This window comes from Nerophis ophidion, linkage group LG04 (genome assembly GCF_033978795.1).
Source record: "Nerophis ophidion isolate RoL-2023_Sa linkage group LG04, RoL_Noph_v1.0, whole genome shotgun sequence".
NCBI classification, from domain to species: domain Eukaryota; kingdom Metazoa; phylum Chordata; class Actinopteri; order Syngnathiformes; family Syngnathidae; genus Nerophis; species Nerophis ophidion.
In genome coordinates, this window is record NC_084614.1 from 38,681,496 (window position 1) to 38,703,138 (window position 21,643).

Sequence of the window (21,643 nt, forward strand, 5' to 3'; positions counted from 1 at the left end):
CCTGCACAGAGTCCTGACCTGAACTCGAGAGAACACCTTTGGAATGAATTACAACGGAGACTGAGAGCCAGGCCTTCTCGACCAACATCAGTGTGTGACCTCACCAATGCGCTTTTGGAAGAATGGTCGAAAATTTCTATAAACACACTTCGCAACCTTGTGGACAGCCTTCTCAGAAGAGTTGAAGCTGTAATAGCTGCATAAGCTGGACCGACATCATATTGAACCCTATGGGTTAGGAATGGGATGGCATTTCAAGTTCATATGTGAGTCAGGGCAGGTGGCCAAATACTTTTAAAATATAAATATAGTGTATTTTTCTCTCTGACAAAATAAATGAAAGGGATTCATACGCAGCAGGATTTACAAAAATTAAGAACTCAATGCAGTCTAATGAAGTCAGCTGTCACCTCGGCAACACCAGTCCCCGATAACCTAGGTCAATTATAGGGTCACACTGTTATTTGTGGGTCATTATTCTTTATTATCATCGCGCTATTTGCATTGTGTTTGCATAGCCTTACACAATATATATTTCTATTTGATGTCATTTGTTTTCTTTGTTACTATGACAATGTTTACAGCAACAACAAAACCAGCACAGTGTCATTTCTGCTTATTTTTCCTGTAACAGCACGGCTCGTCGCTTTTTTGCACTGACTATCCCTGAAAATTCTATGGTTTTCATCATGTCATCATGAAAGACATGCACATCTAGCGATGTAATTTACCCATGCTTTGGGCACTAATACACCCCCCACCATGACAGATGTTGGCTTTTGAACTTTGCGCCTATAACAATCCGGATGGCTCTTTTCCTCTTTGTTCTGGAGGACAAGACGTCCACAATTTCCAAAAAACAATTTGAAATGTGGACTCGTCAGACCACAGAACACTTTTCCACTTTGCACCAGTCCATCTTAGATTAGCTCGGGCTTAGCAAACCCGGCAGCGTTTCTGGGTGTTGTTGATAAATGGCTTGACGTTCCATAGTAGAGTTTTAACTTGCACTGGCGACAAACTGTAGTTGCTGACAGTGGTTTTCTGAAGTGTTTCTGAGCCCACGTGGTGATATCCTTTACACAATGTCGCTTTTTGATGCAGTACCGGCATCGACGGTCCGTAATATCATCACTTACGTGCAGTGATTTCTCCAGATTCTCTGAACTTTTTGAGGATATTACGGACCGTAGATGGTGAAATCCCTTAATTCCTTGCAATAGCTCGTTGAGAAATGCTGTTCTTAAACTGTTAGAGATTTTGCTTACACATTTGTTCACAAAGTGGTGACCCTCGCCCCATCCTTGTTTGTGAATGACTGAGCATTTAGGGGGAGCTGCTTTAATACCAAATCATGGCAACCACCTGTTCTGAATCAGCCTGAGGGATGTACTTTTTTAAATCTTAATTTGTTTATTGTTTCATCTTATTTCTGTTAAAAAAATAAAAACAAAGACATTTGAGAAGATTGGAATTTTTTAACAAAGCTTTTCTTGTAGAACACTTGATGTGGCCCAGTCTCAACTAGTCCCCAGCAGCTCCCAGGTAAATTGAGTTTGAGACCCCTGCTTTAATAATTCAGACATGTATTTATAGTTTGTATGAGTTTGAATGTTGCCTTGTTTTAGCGTAAAGTATACAATGCTTCTTTTTTTCGTAGCCTGATGTACATAAACAATATCGCATAATTTCCAAGTGTTTTTTTTTATTCCACATTCAGAGGACTTTAGACTATTCTAGTACATCTGCGCATCAATATAGCGATACACAGTATTACATATACAATGATGCATACATTGTGTTTAAAATTACAGCACACTTACATGGAGGAGAATGTCGTCTGCCACTGGATGAAATAGAACCTATCACTCTTAAAGAAATAACTTCATGTTCTGTCGTCAAATAAGTTTTTTGAAATAATGTTGCACATTAAATTAATGTATGCGTACAAGACAGCTGCCACTGACAGTCATGAAAGTCAATCAAAGCCCACTTATTTTGTTGCGTGGGAAATGTTTCACATCTACTGTAGTTGCCAATTTATGATGTGTTTTTTTTCCAGATTGCCCATCTTTTGATCTTATTTCATCACTTCATTTTGTGATGATAAACAATCATATTATTGATGTTCTAACTTGCAGCACTGTGATTGATGGGTGTTTTTTTTTAAAGTAATTTTATATATTATCTGAAACAGAGGAAATACAAGTTGATCATATTAAAGTGTTCTTACTGTTTTTAATGTATTTGTTTTAGCAATGTATAGGTACCAGATGTTTTTTTTTTATGTAGCAAATTGCTAAGACTGCGTTAGTTAAAGGCTGTTAAACAACAAATAACTCAATAAAGCCACTTATCTGGTTGTACCGTATTTTTCGGAGTATAAGTCGCTCCGGAGTATAAGTCGCACCTGCAGAAAATGCATAATAAAGAAGGAAAAAACATATATAAGTCGCACTGGAGTATAAGTCGCATTTTTGGGGGGAACATTTATTTGATAAAACCCAACCCCAAGAATAGACATTTGAAAGGCAATTTAAAGTAAATAATGAATAGTGAACAACAGGCTGAATAACTGTACGTTATATGACGCATAAATAACCACCTGAGAAAGTGCCTGGTATGTTAACGTAACATTACGTCTAGTCTCTTACGTGAATGAGCTAAATAATATTATTTGATATTTTTTGGTAATGTGTTAATAAATTCACACATAAGTCGCTCCTGAGTAAAAGTCGCACCCCTGGCCAAACTATGAAAAAAACTGCGACTTATATTCCGAAAAATACGGTATGTCTCTTGATCTCCCACAATAAAGTCCATCCATCCATGTTCTACCGTTTTTCTCTCTCGGGTTCGCAGAGGTGGCTGGCGCCTATCCCAGCTTCTTTCGGGCCTGACAAGTCGCCACCTCGTCGCAGGGCCAACACAGATAGACGGACAACATTCACACACTAGGGACCATTTAATGTTGCAAATCAACCTACCCCCAGGTGCATGTCTTTGGAAGTGGGAGGAACCCGGAGTACCCGGAGGGAACCCACGCAATCACGGGGAGAACATGCAAACTTTACATAGAAAGACCCTGAGCCCTTCTTATTACGAGGAACTCACACTAACCCTTGTTCCAACGTGCTGCCCACCACAATAATTTACCGTATTTTTCGGAGTACAAGTCACTCCAGAGTATAAGTCGCACCTGCCGAAAATGCATAATAAAGAAGGAAAAAACATATATAAGTCGCACTGGAGTATAAATTGCGTTTTTTGGGGGAAATTTGTTTGATAAAATCCAACACCAAGAATAGAGATTTGAAAGGCAATTTAAAATAAATAAAGAATAGTGAACAACAGGCTGAATAAGTGTATGTTATATGACGCATAAATAACCAACTGAGAAGGTTGCCTGGTATGTTAACGTAACATATTATGGTAAGAGTCATTCAAATAACTATAACATATAGAACATGCTATACGTTTACCAAACAATCTGTCACTCCTAATCGATAAATCCAATGAAATCTTATATGTCTAGTCTCTTACGTGAATGAGCTAAATAATATTATTTGATATTTTACGGTAATGTGTTAATAATTTCACACATAAGTCGCTCCTGAGTATAAGTCGCACCCCCGGCCAAACCTATCTTCCCAAAAATATGGTAATCAATTGAAACAAATAGCTCAATTTGAGGGCTTTGTCCATCATTTATTTTCAGGTGCGATTACAATTTTTCGTAGGATCTGTAAATAATTAATTCAATCATTCTTTTTTTAATCGCTGGACACCACTATAAACACAACCGTGGTGTGCATGCAGCACCATTGGCATAAACTATACCCGACACGCTAAGTTCCCATAGAGCAGGGGTCTCAAACACGCGGCCCACGAGACGTTATTACGCGGCCCGCACTTTGATATGACAATTTAATGTTGGCGCGGCCCGCGAGTTCAATATGAACAGCGCTTAACAGCGTCATACTTACCCACGTCCCCAATTTTCCCGGGAGACCCCTAAATTTCAGGTCACCAATTCTCTCGAAGCCCTTGTCGATTTATACCACATCATCAATATTCAGGGAGTGCCATTATAGCACTGCCTTTAGCGCCCCCTACATCCTAAACTGGCAGCACGCAAGCCCAGTTATATGTTGCATCTGGCCATGCAAGACGCACGTGTGTTATAACAAGATATATTTGATCAACAGCTACACAGGTCACACTGAGGGTGACCGTAAAAAAAACTTTAACACTGTTGCAAATATGTGCCAAACTGTGAACCCACACCAAACAAGAATGACAAACACATTTCGGGAGAATATTCGCTTCGTAACACAACATAAACACAACAGAACAATTACCCAGAATCCCATGCAACCCTGACTCTTCCGGGCTACAATATACACACCCCCGCTACCACCAACCCTCCACCCCCCCCACCCTCCCTACTTGTGTCGGTTGAGGTGTTGTATATGTAGCCAGGGAGAGTCAGGGCTGCAAGGTGTTCTGGGTATTTGTTTTCTTGTGTTTAATTTGTGTTAGGGTGCGGAAATTCTCCCAAAAAGGGTTTGTCATTCTTGTTTGGTGTCCGTTCACAGTGTGGCGCATATTTGTAACAATGTTAAAGTTGTTTATACGGCCACCCTCAGTGTGACCCGTATGGCTGTTAAACAAGTACGTCTTGCAGCCACATACGTTGTTCTGCACAAGTCTCACACAACATGTTACAGAGCCGGCACATTGATTGTGTGATGTAAAAGCGTGTGCGATAACATGTAGTAAAGCAGTAGTCCTCTTCTAGGGGATGTGCGAACCCCTGGAGCTACTTGAAGGTATGCCAAGGGGCAAGTGGGTTCTTCCGAGGATGTCGTAGTCGTAATGGTTTGTACAGTCCTTTGAGACATTTGTGATTTAGGGCTATATAAATAAACATTGATTGATTATAAAATTATTATGAAAAATAGCAGCAATACATAAATAATTTATAAATATATTATTGAATAATACTTCAATTAAAAATGAATGTAAGTTCATAAACTGTGAAAAAATATTCCAACAATCCAACATTCAGTGTTGACAGCTAGACTTTTTATGGATATGTTCCATAAATAATGATGTTAAAGATTTATTTTTTTGTGAAGAAATGTTTAGAATTAAGTTCATGAATCCAGATGGATCCGTATTACAATTCTATGTGTAGAAATCTTTATATTGTAGCATCCCGGAAGAGTTATTGCAGCAAGGGGTTCTGGGTATTTGTTCTGTTGTGTTTATGTTGTGTTAGGGTGCGGATGTTCTACCGAAATGCCATCCATCCATCCATTTTCTACCGCTTATTCCCTTTCGGGGTCGCGGGGGGCGCTGGCGCCTATCTCAGCTACAATCGGGCGGAAGGCAGGGTACACCCTGGACAAGTCGCCACCTCATCGCAGGGCCAACACAGATAGACAGACAACATTCACACTCACATTCGCACACTAGGGCCAATTTAGTGTTGCCAATCAACCTATCCCCAGGTGCATGTCTTTGGAAGTGGGAGGAAGCCGGAGTACCCGAAATGTGTTTTTCATTTTTGTTTGGTGTGGGCTCACAGTGTGGCGCATATTTGTAACAGTGTTAAAGTTGTTTATACGGCCACCCTCAGTGCGACATGTATGGCTGTTGACCAAGTATGTGTTTCATTCACATACCTCTGTGTAGAAGCCGCTTATATTATGTGACTGGGCCGGCACGCTGTTTGTATGGAGGAAAAGCGAACGTGACAATTGCAGAGGACGCTAAAGGCAGTGCCTTTAAGGCACGCCCCCAATATTGTTGTCCGGGTGGAAATCGGGAGAATGTTTTTTCGGGAGGGACACTGGAATTCGGGAGACTCCCAGAAAATCGGGAGGGTTGGCAAGTATGAGTATTAGCGGTGAGTGCGGTGTTACAGCGACACCGACCCTGTAAAATACCGGTGGGCTTGCTCTAATGTTAATTTGATATTGCCTCAAGGGCCAAATTAAATTACACGGCTGGCCAAATTTGGCCTGCGGGCCAGAGTTTGACACCCATGCGGTAGATTGTCGGGAGGTGCACTGAAATTCAGGAGTCTCCCGGAAAAATCGTGAGGGTTGGCAAGTATGTTGCTAGGGCGGGAAAGCCATTCATAGAAAGTGAATTCAGTAAAAAGTGCATGTTAGATTTTTTAAGAAATCTTTTCTTGCGGCCCAGCCTCACCCAGTTTCTGCATCCAGTGGCCCCCAGGTAAGATGAGTTTGAGACCCCTGCCATAGAGGGTATGTCAAGTGTCATAGGAGAAGCATGAATCAAAAACATAAAACAGCATGACTTTATTGACTGAACATTCATTTCCAAGTGCGTTTGAGCCCCGCATTTTGTGAACAGTGGCACACTTGCACACAGACATTAAAATGCCAGACACAAACTTGCTAATATGCTACGGTATATGAATAAGTAAGCAAGTGATAATGATGTTGCATTCAGAGCGTTTGTTATTGCAGATTTAATTTAAGTTGTGTGCAAAATGAGAGCTGGTCTTCTTATGTGCTGCTGTGACTAATGGGTGACTAATTAGGCCATTTTGAGCTATGAGTCTGTAATTAGTTTTTTGACTGGAAGCCCTGACTAGTATAAGTGAAATTAGGTTTATCATACAAGCCAACCAGTGAAGTGAATATTGCACACTAGAGCTAGACAAGCCAACATAAATATAGCCGGTGTTGCCAATGTAGGTAACCCCATGCATGCAACTGAAATTACTCACTGCATTTGAGCCATACCCTTGTTCAACCCCCTGGGAGGTGAGGGGATGACTGAGCAGCAGCGGTGGCCGCACTCAGCAATCATTTTGGTGATTTAACCCCCGATTGTAACCCTTGATGCTGAGTGCCAAGCAGGGAGGTAACGGGTCCCATTTTTATAGCCTTTGGTATGACTCGGCCGGGGTTTGAACTCACGACCTACCGATCTCAGGGCGGACACTCTAACCACAAGACCACTGAGCAACCCACCAGAACAGGGCTGCCGAAACCGATTGTTGTGATGACGTGAGCTATGTGCACAGAGTTGTCTGGCGCGACGGAAGTAAAGGGTTTCTAAAATCCAGCACTGTCCACAATAACAACAGAAATGGGGACGGCGTGGCGCAGTGGGAGAGTGACTGTGCGCAACCCGAGGGTCACTGGTTCAAATCCCACCTAGAACCAACCTCGTCACGTCCGTTGTGTCCTGAGCAAGACACTTCACCCTTGCTCCTGATGGGTGCTGGTTGGCGCCTTGCATGGCAGCTCCCTCCATCAGTGTGTGAATGTGTGTGTGAATGGGTAAATGTGGAAGTAGTGTCAAAGCGCTTTGAGTACCTTGAAGGTAGAAAAGCGCTATACAAGTACAACCCATTTAAATGAATGCTTAATGTGTTGCCAGTAGTTTTTAATAATGAAAAAGTGACTAAAAGGATTGTAGAAATCTCAACAAAAAAAAAAATTAAACTAAAAAGTACATTGTACATTAAGCAGCAACAATTGAAAAATAGAGTGTCACACCTTTGGATCATGTTTTGTTTTGTCATGTTATGTTTTGATTTTGGACATTCAGTCACGTTTTGCACTTCCTGGTTTTGTTTGTTTCCATGCCAACGCATTAGTTCCCACCTTGTCACGCCCCTGCCCTCAGTCCCGCACCTGTTCCTGATTATCACAGCCAGTATTTAAGCAATTTTCTTTCTGTTCATTAGTCTGGGAACTTTGCTTTCATACTTCATGCCATGCTTTTCGATTCATCCACGCCAAGTAAGTTTTTGTTTGTATTTATGCCTTTGATAGTATATTTTGTTTGTTTGTAGATAGTATTGCCATTGTGCTGTTTTCGTTCTAAGTTTTAGTATAGATTACTATCCGCCATCGAGCGCGCTTTTTGTTTTGTCTTTTTTTTAGTATTTTTTTTTTGTATTTTGAGTATAAATAAAAACAAACATGTACCTGAACTCACGCCTGGCTCGTCCTGTAATCCCGCTGCGTCGAAGGAGCACAAACAACCCATGTCTAGGTCTGAGATAGCGCAAAACGATATTACGTAACAAAATATTTTAATATTATAATTAATAAAGTTTTTTTTTAAATGTATGTCTTTTTTTTTGCCTTTTTAAAGATGATATACACTATATTGCCAAAAGTATTTGGCCACCCATCCAAATGATCAGAATCAGGTGTCCTAATCATTTCGCCTAAGCCACATGGATGAAGGAGTCTAGTGTGGATGAACTTGACTGGCCTGCACAGAGTCCTGACCTGAACCCGATAAAACACCTTTGGGATGAATTAGAACGGAGACTGAGAGCCAGTCCTTCTGGACCAACATCAGTGTGTGTGACCTCACTAATGCGCTTTTCAAAGAAGGGTCGAAAATTCCTATAAACACACTCTGCAACCTTGTGAACAATCTTCCCAGAAGACTTGAAGCTGTAATAGCTGCATAAGCTGGACCGACATCATATTGAACCCTATGGGTTAGGAATGGGATGGCACTTTAAGTTCATATGTGAGTCAAAGCAGGTGGCCAAATATTTTTGGCTTTTTAGTGTATGTATCATTGACTTCATATTGACCACACCTCCACCAACACAGGAATCTTGAGAATCTAGGGGAAACCTTGATATCCGTGAGTGTTTTTGTGTCTTTTTCGAGTTTTTCTGCATCGCTCTGAGCACCTGTGTGCGTTTTTCAATAGCAGAATTGAAAGAACGGCGTGGATCCTCTTGTTAGCGATCCACAATCTCTGTCTCACAATAAGCACGAACAGAAGACCTCGCTTGTCGCTAGTGAGAAGCACCACTAAGTAACACAATCAGGAGGGGAAAAAAACACAATGGCAAAGCCAAATGTTTGGGAGTATTTCGGTTATAAAACGAGTGAGCAAGATGGTCTCATCAACGCAGACAAACCAACCACGCCCTAAGTATTTCCTTTGTCCGGCCGGGAGTTATCCTGCAGAAGCCAGTAGGGGCGTACATGAAAATACTGCTGACGTGGGAGATGCACGTCGAGACCAGACAAAGTGGTTCACAGCTGCCAAGCGAGTCCTCATCATTGAGTTGATTTTTGTACAGAGCAGCACTTGAATTAAAACTGCTCAGGTACTTCGATCTGGCAGCAGAATGCTAAGAGGCATGGTGGGCAGCATTAGTCCACCCCGCGGAGGTTAGCTGAGTTTTAGCTGTTTTGTGAGCAGGTCAATGGTCCTGCTCTTCCCTGCTGCAATGTTGTAAATGGGTTATACTTGTATAGCGCTTTTCTATCTTCAAGGTACTCAAAGCACTATTTCCACATTCACCCATTCTCACACACTGATGGCGGTAGCTGCCATGCAAGGCCCTAATCACGACCCATCAGGAGCAAGGGTGAAGTGTCTTTCTCAAAGACACAATGGACGTGACGAGGTTGGTAGAAGGTGGGGATTGAACCATGAACTCTCCCTACTGCGCCACACCTTCCCCTGTACTGCAAAGAGCAGTCAAAGAACTAGCTGATGCGGTGGAGGCTAGTTACTGGTTGTGGCTATGGAGGAAGGACAGTGTATGGGACCAGACATCCATCCATCCATTTTTCTACCACTTGTCCCTTTTTTGGGGTCGCGGGGGGTGCTGGAGCCTATCTCTGCTGCATTCGGGCGGAAGGCGGTGTATACCCTGGACAAGTCCCCACCTCATCGCAGGGCCAACACAGATAGACAGACAACATTCACACACTAGGGCCAATTTAGTGTTACCAATCAACCTATCCCCAGGTGCATGTCTTTGGAGGTGGGAGGAAGCCGGAGTACCCGGAGGGAACGCACGCAGTCACGGGGAGGACATGCAAACTCCACACAGAAAGATCCTGAGCCCAGGATTGAACCCAGGAATAATCAGGACCTTCGTATTGTGGGGCACATGCACTAACCCCTGTACCACCGTGCTGCCTAGGACCAGACAATGTAAGTTAATCTGTGTCTTTTTTCTGAAAGCTTTTTTTGGAATCTGAATGTATTTACCTGATTTAGCGTTTGAATTGACTGAATTTTTTTTTTTTTTTTATGTCAAATTCTGCCAACAATTTAGTCGAATAAAAATACGTGGGTAAAATGTGTGCTTTTAAAAATTCAGTGTGTAAAAAAAAAAATCGGTGTAAAATAAGTCGGTGCAAAAATATTATTTGCTTCAAAACTCAAGACTTACTTCCAGTAATTTAGGATTGAAGCAATCGATCTTGTCTTAAAACCAGCCAATGAGGTGTCAAGTTTGAAGTCATGTGACACGAGTCTTGCAAAGCAACATAAATGCAGTTTATGCACCTCTGCACGCTACAACAGACCTGGGCATAATACGACATAATAAACGTTTCAGTCTGGTCTGCTGGATGTTTCTTAGGTATAAAAATGATTTCAATGGTTAGAATCTGCCGTTTTGAGTGACATACGAGTTACTAAGGTAATCATAAAAACTATGTCACAGCAGTTTTATGCAGACAATGAATGAAGCAGAGTGAGTGGCGTTTGTTTACAGAGCAGCAAACCTGAGACGCGAGTGTCAGATGGAGGCAGACTTCTACAATAATATTCTGCAGAAAAGTGATATTATTTGTTGTTCGTGCTAGATAAAAGATAAATAAAAGTATGTTGATCAAAGAGGTCATCTGGGAAGTAATGGAGCAATGTTAAAATATTCTCAATATTCAGTGTTTTATTGTTCATAGTTAATATTGTCAATGCCACATTTTCATGTACATTCTCAGTCACTTATTCAGTATCCCGTTTTTTGAGATGGTCTGTTAAAATGTTTTTAGCATCAGTCTTTATTGTGCGAGTGTTTGTGCCATCGTGTGATCAGCTTTATTCTTAATTTCACAAAATATTTGGATTTTTTTTCAATAACGCAATGCAACCTCTACTGTTTAAAGTGATTGTAAAAAGGGATCGAGCACATACAGGAAATTACATGGCCTGTAGCATGTCACGCTGCATAACTTGCCTCTTTGTAAGACCCTTGTCATGTGACTTCAAACATGACACCTCATTGGCTGGTTCTGAGACAGGATTAATTGTTTCAATCCAAATTTACCGGAAATGGTTCTTGAGTATGGGTGTAACGGTACGTGTATATGTATTGAACCGTTTCGGTACGGGGGTTTTGGTTCGGAGGTGTACTGAACGAGTTTCCACACGGACATATTAGGTAGCGCACCGCATGTTGTGTAAACAATGCAGAAGGAGGCACAACACACGGCAGGCTAGCAGCAACCGGGCTAGGACAACATGCAAAAGCCAGAGCTGGAAGACCCTCCCGCCTCGTTAACATCTCACGTTTGGGAACACTTTGGCTACGCGGTGCGAAACAACAATGGAGGACAGAGGTTTGCCGACATTGTTCAGCAGTAGTAGGGTTCGCTTCTGCCAACTTGTCATACATGCTAACTCCTTTGAAGCGTCACCACTGCATTCAAGCAGCCTCTCCTCGGCGTCCGGGGTCGCAGGGGGTTGCTGTATTGCATTAAAAACTAGATTTTGACCCACTTCTATGGTGGAAGAACAATAAGCCCATATATCCTCTTACTGCCAAGTTAGCCAGGCTGGGGGAGGCGGGGGTGTTGATGAACGTGGACCCCCACTTAAACAAGTTGAAAAACTTATTGGGGTGTTTGCATTCAGTGGTCAATTGTACGGAATATGTACTGTACTGTACAATCTACTAATAAAAGTCTCAATCAATCAATCAATCGATCAATCAAAAAAAGCCCTTTATATGTAGAAAGGTTTTGTTAAGAAACCATTCTGAGCCTTATCTTATTTAGTTTTTATTTTATATATGTTGACCACATTAACCTTGGCAATGGACCCCGTGTGTATATGTATGTTATGTCATTGTTTACAAATTTGGTAAATAAATATCCAAAAAATGTATGTTTTGTTGTTTTCTTACTGTACCGAAAATGAACCGAACCGTGACCTCTAAACCGAGGTACGTACCGAACCGAAATTTTGGTGTAGCGTTACACCCCTGGTCTTGAGTTTTAAAGCAACACATATTCCTGCGCTGACTTTTTACATACGGAATTTTCAAACACTATATTTTATCAAACTGTGATCGGAAACGCGGATGTCGAGCGGGGCTAAAAACAAAGCAGAAGGCTAATTCCCACAGAACACCACTTTCCTCCACCCTGCAGACGGATTTAAATGAAAGATGCGAGACTACTGGTCTGGGTAAGGAGTCTGTTAAATTAGAACAAGTTTTTTCTGCTTCGAGTGTTTCAGAGTTGGACATGTGTTCTACTGAGGTGGCAAACTATGATGCGTGCAGTTTATCAAAGCAACAAACAAACAATCGGAAAATCCCCGTTACTGAGGTGGCTAACCATGATGCGTGCAGTTTATCAAAGCAACAATCAAACAATCGGAAAATTCCTGTCGTATCAATTCCTAGATATGGTCGTAACTATACTGAATGCACTGGGCATAATAAACACAACATTATTAATATTGCTACTACGGATAATTTGATCAAAAATTCCCTAAAACAGCCCACTACCTATAATATAGGTTTTTTAAACATAAGATCATTGTCTCCCAAAACGTTGTTAGTTAATGATATTATCAGAGACAACAATCTTAACGTCATCGGTCTCAGCTAAACCTGGCTTAAACCAAACGACTTTTTTGCGCTAAATGAGGCATGTCCTCCTAACTTTACACATGCGCATATTGCCCGTCCGCTTAAAAGGGGTGGGGGGGTCGCACTAATATACAACGAAAACTTTAACCTTAGTCCTAACATAAATAATAAATATAAATCGTTTGAGGTGCTTACTATGAGGTCTGTCACACCGCTGCCTCTACACCTGGCTGTTATCTACCGCCCCCCAGGGCCCTATTCGGACTTTATCAATGAATTCTCAGAGTTCGTTGCTGATCTAGTGACATACGGCGATAATATAATCATAATGGGGGACTTTAATATCCATATGAATACCCCATCGGACCCACCGTGCGTAGCACTCCAGACTGTAATTGATAGCTGTGGTCTCACACAAATAATAAATGAACCCACGCATCGCAACGGTAATACGATAGACCTAGTGCTTGTCAGGGGTACCACCGTTTCCAAAGTTACGATACTCCCGTATACTAAAGTATTGTCCGATCATTACCTTATAAAATTCGAGGTTCAGACGCATGTTCGTCAAACTAATAATAATAATAACTGCTATAGCAGCCGCAACATTAATACAGCCACAACGACAACTCTTGCTGACCTACTGCCCTCGGTAATTGCACCATTCCCAAAGTATGTGGGCTCTATTGATAACCTCACTAACAACTTTAACGACGCCCTGCGCGAAACCATTGATAACATAGCACCGCTAAAGTTAAAAAAGGCTCCAAAAAAGCGCACCCCGTGGTTTACAGAAGAAACTAGAGCTCAGAAATTATTATGTAGAAAGCTGGAACGCAAATGGCGCACGACTAAACTTGAGGTGCACCATCAAGCATGGAGTGATGGTTTAATAACTTATAAACGCATGCTTACCTTAGCTAAAGCCAAATATTACTCAAATCTCATCCACCGTAATAAAAACGATCCTAAATTTTTGTTTAGTACGGTAGCATCGCTAACCCAACAAGGGACCCCTTCCAGTAGCTCAACCCACTCAGCTGATGACTTTATGCAATTCTTTAGTAAGAAAATTGAAATCATTAGAAAGGAGATTAAAGACAATGCGTCCCAGCTACAACGGGGTTCTATTAACACTGATACGATGGTATATACGGCGGATACTGCCCTCCAAAATAGTTTCTCTCGTTTTGAGGAAATAACATTAGAGGAATTGTTACAACGTGTAAATGGAATAAAACAGACAACATGTTTACTTGACCCTCTTCCTGGGAAACTGATCAAGGAGCTCTTTGTATTATTAGGTCCATCAGTACTAAATATTATAAACTTATCACTCTCCTCGGGCACTGTTCCCCTAGCATTCAAAAAAGCGGTTATTCATCCTCTTCTTAAAAGACCTAACCTCGATCCTGACCTCATGGTAAACTACCGACCGGTGTCTCACCTTCCCTTTATTTCAAAAATCCTTGAAAAAATTGTTGCGGAGCAGTTAAATGAACACTTAGGGTCTAACAATCTATGTGAAACCTTTCAATCCGGTTTCAGGGCAAATCACTCCACGGAGACAGCCTTCACAAAAATGACTAATGATCTATTGCTAACGATGGATTCTGATGCGTCATCTATGTTGCTGCTCCTCGATCTTAGCGCTGCTTTCGATACCGTCGATCATAATATTTTATTAGAACGTATCAAAACACGAATTGGTATATCAGACTTAGCCCTGTCTTGGTTTAACTCTTATCTTACTGATAGGATGCAGTGTGTCTCCCATAACAATGTGACCTCGGACTACGTTAAGGTAACGTGTGGAGTTCCCCAGGGTTCGGTCCTTGGCCCTGCACTCTTCAGCATCTACATGCTGCCGCTAGGTGACATCATACGCAAATACGGTATTAGCTTTCACTGTTATGCTGATGACACCCAACTCTACATGCCCCTAAAGCTGACCAACACGCCGGATTGTAGTCAGCTGGAGGCGTGTCTTAATGAAATTAAACAATGGATGTCCGCTAACTTTTTGCAACTCAACGCCAAAAAAACGGAAATGCTGATTATCGGTCCTGCTAGACACCGAACTCTATTTAATAATACAACTCTAACATTTGACAACCAAACAATTAAACAAGGCGACACGGTAAAGAATCTGGGTATTATCTTCGACCCAACTCTCTCCTTTGAGGCACACATTAAAAGCGTTACTAAAACGGCCTTCTTTCATTTCCGTAATATCGCTAAAATTCGCTCCATTCTGTCCACTAAAGACGCTGAGATCATTATCCATGCGTTTGTTACGTCTCGCCTCGATTACTGTAACGTATTATTTTCGGGTCTCCCCATGTCTAGCATTAAAAGATTACAGTTGGTACAAAATGCGGCTGCTAGACTTTTGACAAGAACAAGAAAGTTTGATCACATTACGCCTGTACTGGCTCACCTGCACTGGCTTCCTGTGCACTTAAGATGTGACTTTAAGGTTTTACTACTTACGTATAAAATACTACACGGTCTAGCTCCATCCTATCTTGCCGATTGTATTGCACCATATGTCCCGGCAAGAAATCTGCGTTCAAAGGACTCCGGCTTGTTAGTGATTCCCAAAGCCCAAAAAAAGTCTGCGGGCTATAGAGCGTTTTCCGTTCGGGCTCCAGTACTCTGGAATGCCCTCCCGGTAACAGTTCGAGATGCCACCTCAGTAGAAGCATTTAAGTCTCACCTTAAAACTCATTTGTATACTCTAGCCTTCAAATAGACTCCCTTTTTAGACCAGTTGATCTGCCGTTTCTTTCCTTTTTCTTCTATGTCCCACTCTCCCTTGTGGAGGGGGTCCGGTCCGATCCGGTGGCCATGTACTGCTTGCCTGTGTATCGGCTGGGGACATCTCTGCGATGCTGATCCGCCTCCGCTTGGGATGATTTCCTGCTGGCTTCGCTGTGAACGGGACTCTCGCTGCTGTGTTGGATCCGCTTTGGACTGGACTCTCGCGACTGTGTTGGATCCATTGTGGATTGAACTTTCACAGTATCATGTTAGACCCGCTCGACATCCATTGCTTTCCTCCTCTCCAAGGTTCTCATAGTCATCATTGTCACCGACGTCCCACTGGGTCATTATTGTCACCGATGTCCCACTGGGTGTGAGTTTTCCTTGCGTGGGCCTACCGAGGATGTCGTGGTGGTTTGTGCAGCCCTTTGAGACACTAGTGATTTAGGGCTATATAAGTAAACATTGATTGATTGATCAAACTGAATTTAAAAAAAAAACGTATTTTCCAAATATTTTTATTCAATTAATTTGTAATCATAATTTCAGTTCACAAAATTCAAATGCAAAAAATTCAGTTATATAAATTTAGTGTCCAAAAACCTATTTATATTATACACGCAAATTTACCTCCAGACCAGACATCCCAATTTGGTCAGATGTGAAATGATGGCACTAGCTGATGATTCTGCATATGAGTCAAAGTTTACCAACATATTTTAGTTATCTATTTTTAATGGTGACAACATGATGTCACCAACCAAAACTACAAAAAAAATAAAAAATAATCAAAGCACACAATAAGGGTGGTTTATTTTTGTATTAATTCAAAAACTCTGAACCAAAAGGAACATACTGCATAATGACAAAAATAAGTATTGAGTTGTGGGTATGATTACAAATATCTCACCCTCTTTGCAAGAATCTAAATGTGGATTCCGTGGGAAGTCGCTGTGTCTAATATGTGTCTGTTGAAAGTCTTGCTTATTTGATTATAATTTCCAATTCCTGTTCTATTAAATTAAAGTGAACTAACTACTCAAGGAGTCACAACTGAATCAATCCTTGTTGTACATGAATTTAAATAATTTTGCTTCCGTCTCGTTTCAGTGACTGGAATGCAGGAATGAACTCATTTGGGATGGCAAAAGACGCCAAAATATGAATTTAACTTAAAGTGCAGTTCAAGCCTATGTGAGGTATGTGCAGCCACCGTGGAAGCAGATGCCCTATTCTGCAGGGTATCAACTGACAAGGTCACTGGGTTGATTGATGTTCCTCCACAGTACTTCTCTCTGCACAGGTTCAACAACAATCTCCAGTTCTCTGTTGCAAGAGAGGAGAGAGCCTGTTGGGGCAAATAGCACTTCTAAAAATCCCCCGAGGGATTGGTGTCACCACTGTGACTCTGTGTACTTGATTCATTCTTTTTCAACTTGAGCGTTGAGTCTTTCTCTCGTCTTTGACACATTACACTCAAATCAAACTGATTAAGTTTCTACTGTTTTGTCAGGTAGGGCACCAGCATAATGCATTGTCATTGTAGTATAAATCACAGATAATGTGTTGAGACACATGAGTAAGGATCTAAAAAAATATATCATATTTGGCTATGCATTTTAGACTGGATTTAAAAAAAAAAGCCAATTATATAATTTTAAAATTTTATTCAAAACCAAAAATAAATTACGTCTTTGACTTGTGTGTTAGTTCAGGTTTGTGCAGGGTTAAACACGTGTGGGTTATAACTCGGGCTGCAGCTATGAGTTATTTTAGTAATCCAGTTATCTTCGCGTCTTGGCTGAATGAGCAGGTATCGGACACCTCGGTGTCCTTGGACGTATCCTCGCTCATCCATGCAGACTGGACACTGGCCGAGAGTTGGTGGGCGGTCGGGGGTGGAGTCGGCTCTCTTGGTTGCTTTGTTGGGTTTGCTTATGTCTCCTGCCATGCTCCCCCCACCCTAGCAGACGATGGCGTGGAACACCGCAGCAGAGGCCACCACAGTATATGGTTTTTTTTATTTTTGTTGTTGTTGTTTGTGGCTGTGCGTACACGTGGCTGGTTGCATCAGCTCTGCTCTTTTAATGTCTTTGTATTCTTTGATGTTTCCCTCTTACACATGTTTATGTGTGCTATGGCTAAGAGTTTTTTTCCCTTGGCCTCAGTCTGGACCTCCTCTCCAGGGGCCCAGGCATAGACTGATTTTTTTTTCTCACCCACCCCACCCACCCCGGCGTTTACCATTTTCTCACCTTTTTTTGTAAGGGGTGCCGGGAGTTGGCAGACCTGCTCTCGAATAGGATTGTGCTGAAAATCTTAATTATTAAAGTATATTAATCATTAAAGTATTATTAAAGTATTTCTGATTCTGAATTACTTCATTCGATTAATTGAGTAACGCAGTTTATTGGCTCAATGTGTATTTTAGGAAAAATGTTTTACTTGCCATAATCTTCATTCTTTTTTCTAATAAATGCACATAACCAACATTGAAATTGCACTTTTAACAAGTGTGCAATAATGAGAAAAACAAAAACAAAACACTCTGCTGGTTGCCGCCACACACCACCGTTTTCATGTGTGCTCTATTGCAGCGTTTTGCAGAAACTAAGTTTGCATATTTAAAGCTGGGGTCTGAGTTTTATCAAAATTTTTAATAGACTCATTAAACAATTAATTAAAGCAACATAATGTAATTATTTTTTCCAATTGAATTAATAGATTATAAATAGAATAATTGTTTTAACCCTTGACATAACACACAAACAATCAATTAAATACAAGTTCAAGATTGTCCTACATTCTGTAAAAATGTGGGCCGATTTTTTAAATATTTTAATAAACAAAGGCCTTGTTATGCCACCAATTAGCCGTGGTAGTTATTTTAGATTTCTAATTTGTCAACATGTTGCATAACAAAAAATGTGGGAAAATTCCAATCACCAAAAATACATGTTTTTGAAAATATCCGTGTCTGTGTGCCAACACAGTTTCGAACAGACCAAACCAAAAGCAATATTGCCCACCAAAGTTGGTACTACAATGGTCAACGGTACATTCCTGTATATTTTTTTTTACCAGTGATCCCCTTTTAAAGCTGAGAAGCTGATATGTCTGCAGTTTTTATGTGTATGATATTTTTCTCTGACACATTGTTAGCCCAAGCAAGTGCAATTGTTCTTTTATGCGAACAACTCTAAGGATCACAAGCATTTGATTTGGGTCTCAAAGTCCAAGATTGCTAATGCGCGGCTGTTCGTATTTCAGTCAGAAGCTTGTTGTATCCAGATGGCTTTTGTTATTCAAGGTCAGCAAGAAGGACGGCTACAATCCATGGGAAAGTACTGTAGAACTGGAGCTGCGCTTTCATGTCTGTGCAAGACTATACTTGTCTATTGTTTGAATAAAGCCCTGGACTGATGCGTCACTCCATCAATTAGGACTTATTAAGATATCATCATGAACTACATAAAGACATTTCTGTAGATAGGGCGTGTGAATGCTCAAGAAATCAAGCTGAGTTAAAAAATGTTGTACGTAGAATCATGGGAAAAAAGTGGGAATTTTTGGAATGTTCTAAATGTATGTTTTGAATCCCGAACAGTTTGAATGGGTTGAGAAATGTGGAATAAGATATTTATATCCAATTTTTTAGTCCATGAAATTGTGGAATTCTGGTAAAACTATGAAATATTAAATATTTTTGAAAATTTGGTAGTCCAAATGCACGGATCACAAAAGTTTTCATGTGAAAATTATATAATCGGTTCTGAAATGTTGAACTTTTCAACTGTCAATTTATTTTCAATGGATTGTTGTCACAAAACATGTTTGAATGTGGAATATTTGGGCTTTTTTTAGTATGTTGATGGATAACCATCTTGTCCTGAATGAGCTGCACATATTCAAGTTTTGATTGTTGGACATGGAATAAAAATATTAATTGGAAAATTATGGTGCAGAATGCGCTCTGAATACTGAAGAGTATTCACACATAGGAAAGATGGAATATTTCAATAAATTATGAGTATTCCAAATCTACTATCTAATCAAATTGAAATTTAGTGGTTATATATACAGTGCTGCATTTTGCAATAGCAAAGGTAAATCCTCAAAACCAGTGGCTGATTTAAACAGACCTACAAATGGCATTCTGTGCCCCAAATCAACAGCTTATAGAATTGAAAAGCTTGTCTAACGTATCTAAAAACTGACCGCGATGATAAAAAAAAAAATCCCTTTGATGTATTTTGTTTCCAGTTTGTTTCATCTGAGAACTCCTGGCACTTTTAGAGCTTGAATCACTCACTAATGTCATCGTGATACATACATACAAAAACATACTCCAAAATATATATTAAAAAAATGTACTGTACCTTGAACGACGAGATGAACTTTTATGGATTTTGGTTTCTTATTCGTAATGATAGCGCACACGTAGGGTCCCTCATCGTGCACATCAACATCTTGGATCTTGATGCTGTATTCTGTGACTGCGGTATTTTCCATCAGTATTACACGAGGATCCGGTGACCATTTTTCATTTCCTGTGAAGAGAATGGTGGTGCGATTGAGCCATGCCACTCTCGACACTTTACTGTCCACACTGCATCTGCAAAAAAAGAGAAAAATATAAATGTTGGTCTCTTGCAAAACAAAGCAAAAATGTGACATCACTTTGGAGACAGCAGACACCAAAACCTATCAATACATCTCCTACATCATGGGTGTCAAAATCTGGCCCAATTTAGGCCCGCCGTGTAATTTAATTTGGCCCTTGAGGCAATATCAAATTAATATTAGAGCTGGCCCGCCGGTATTATACTGCGGCAGTGCCGCTGTAACACCGCATTCACCGCTAATACTTCCCGGGAGACTCCTGAAGTGCAGTGCCCCTCCCGAAAATCTCCCGGGGCAACCATTCTCTCAAATTTCTCCCGATTTCCACTTGGAAAACAATATTGGGGGCGTGCCTTAAATTTTGGCCCACTCTGTATTTGAGTTTGACACCCCTGTCCTACATGAAAGAGTTATTTTGCAACATTGATTTTCTTGCATTCATATCATTCTAGCACAAGGCTGGGCAATTATTTTGACTCTGGGGCCACATTTAGAGAAAAAAAATGTGTCTGGGGCCGGTATATCTATTTTTAGGAAAACTAAAACAAAACCTCACAATATAGTCTAATTGAATGCTGAAAAAAGTTATGACAGACCGCCTTAAAAACAGAATGGAATTTAATTTTTTTTCTATGAACGATAAAACTCTTAATATTAAGAACATATGAATGTCACACCCCTTCTCAATCGACATATTTTACAACCAAGCCAAATGCAACAAAAATGCAAGAAACAAAGTGAAATATGAACGTGAAGGGTAAAAACAACAAAAAAACATCTACAATCTGTTATATGTAATATACTGTATATCACTAAGCTGGGCTTCACGGTGGCAGAGGGGTTAGTGCGTCTGCCTCACAATACGAAGGTCCTGAGTAGTCCTGGGTTCAATCCCGGGCTCGGGATCTTTCTGTGTGGAGTTTGCATGTTCTCCCCATGACAGCGTGGGTTCCCTCCGGGTACTCCGGCTTCCTCCCACTTCCAAAGACATGCACCTGGGGATAGGTTGATTGGCAACACTAAATTGGCCCTAGTGTGTGAATGTGAGTGTGAATGTTGTCTGTCTATCTGTATTGGCCCTGCGATGAGTTGGTGACTTGTCCAGGGTGTATAACGCCTTCCGCCCGATTGTAGCTGAGATAGGCACCAGCGCCCCCCGCGACCCCGAAGGGAATAAGCGGCAGAAAATGGATAGATGGATCACTAAGCTTTAGTACTTTCTTGTAAAAACCTCCTTCTGCGTCTGTCCCTGACACCCGCATTTCAGGCTGGCCGCTCTGGAAACAATCTGAGGAAACGCTCCCCACCCACACTGCTTATTGCCTCGTCTGACCTGCTGTGACGTAGATTACCATAGTAACTAGTAGGGTTGAACGGTATACGGGTATTAGTATAGTACTGCGATACCAATGAATCATATTTGGTACCATACCGCTTCCAAAAAGTACCGGTCTGCCACACCCTAAGATTTTTGGTTAAAAGAAAGCCAATAATCCAAATTTTTTCTGGTCCCCTTTATTTGGAAAAGTATCGAAAAGTACCGAAAAGTATCAAAATCATTTTGGTATCAGGACAACACTAGTCACTAAAATATCATGCAAAAGCGCA

General features: G+C 41.0%; 1 protein-coding gene across 1 annotated transcript in view; it reads right to left on the reverse strand.

Annotated features, from left to right (window-relative positions):
* opcml (opioid binding protein/cell adhesion molecule-like) overlaps positions 1–21,643 on the reverse strand; it is a 422,626-nt gene that overhangs the window by 236,091 nt on the left and 164,892 nt on the right. The window contains exon 2 of the mRNA XM_061898041.1: positions 19,792–20,027. Within this exon, the coding sequence (XP_061754025.1) occupies positions 19,792–20,027 (236 nt within the window). The remainder of the gene's footprint in view (positions 1–19,791; positions 20,028–21,643) is intronic.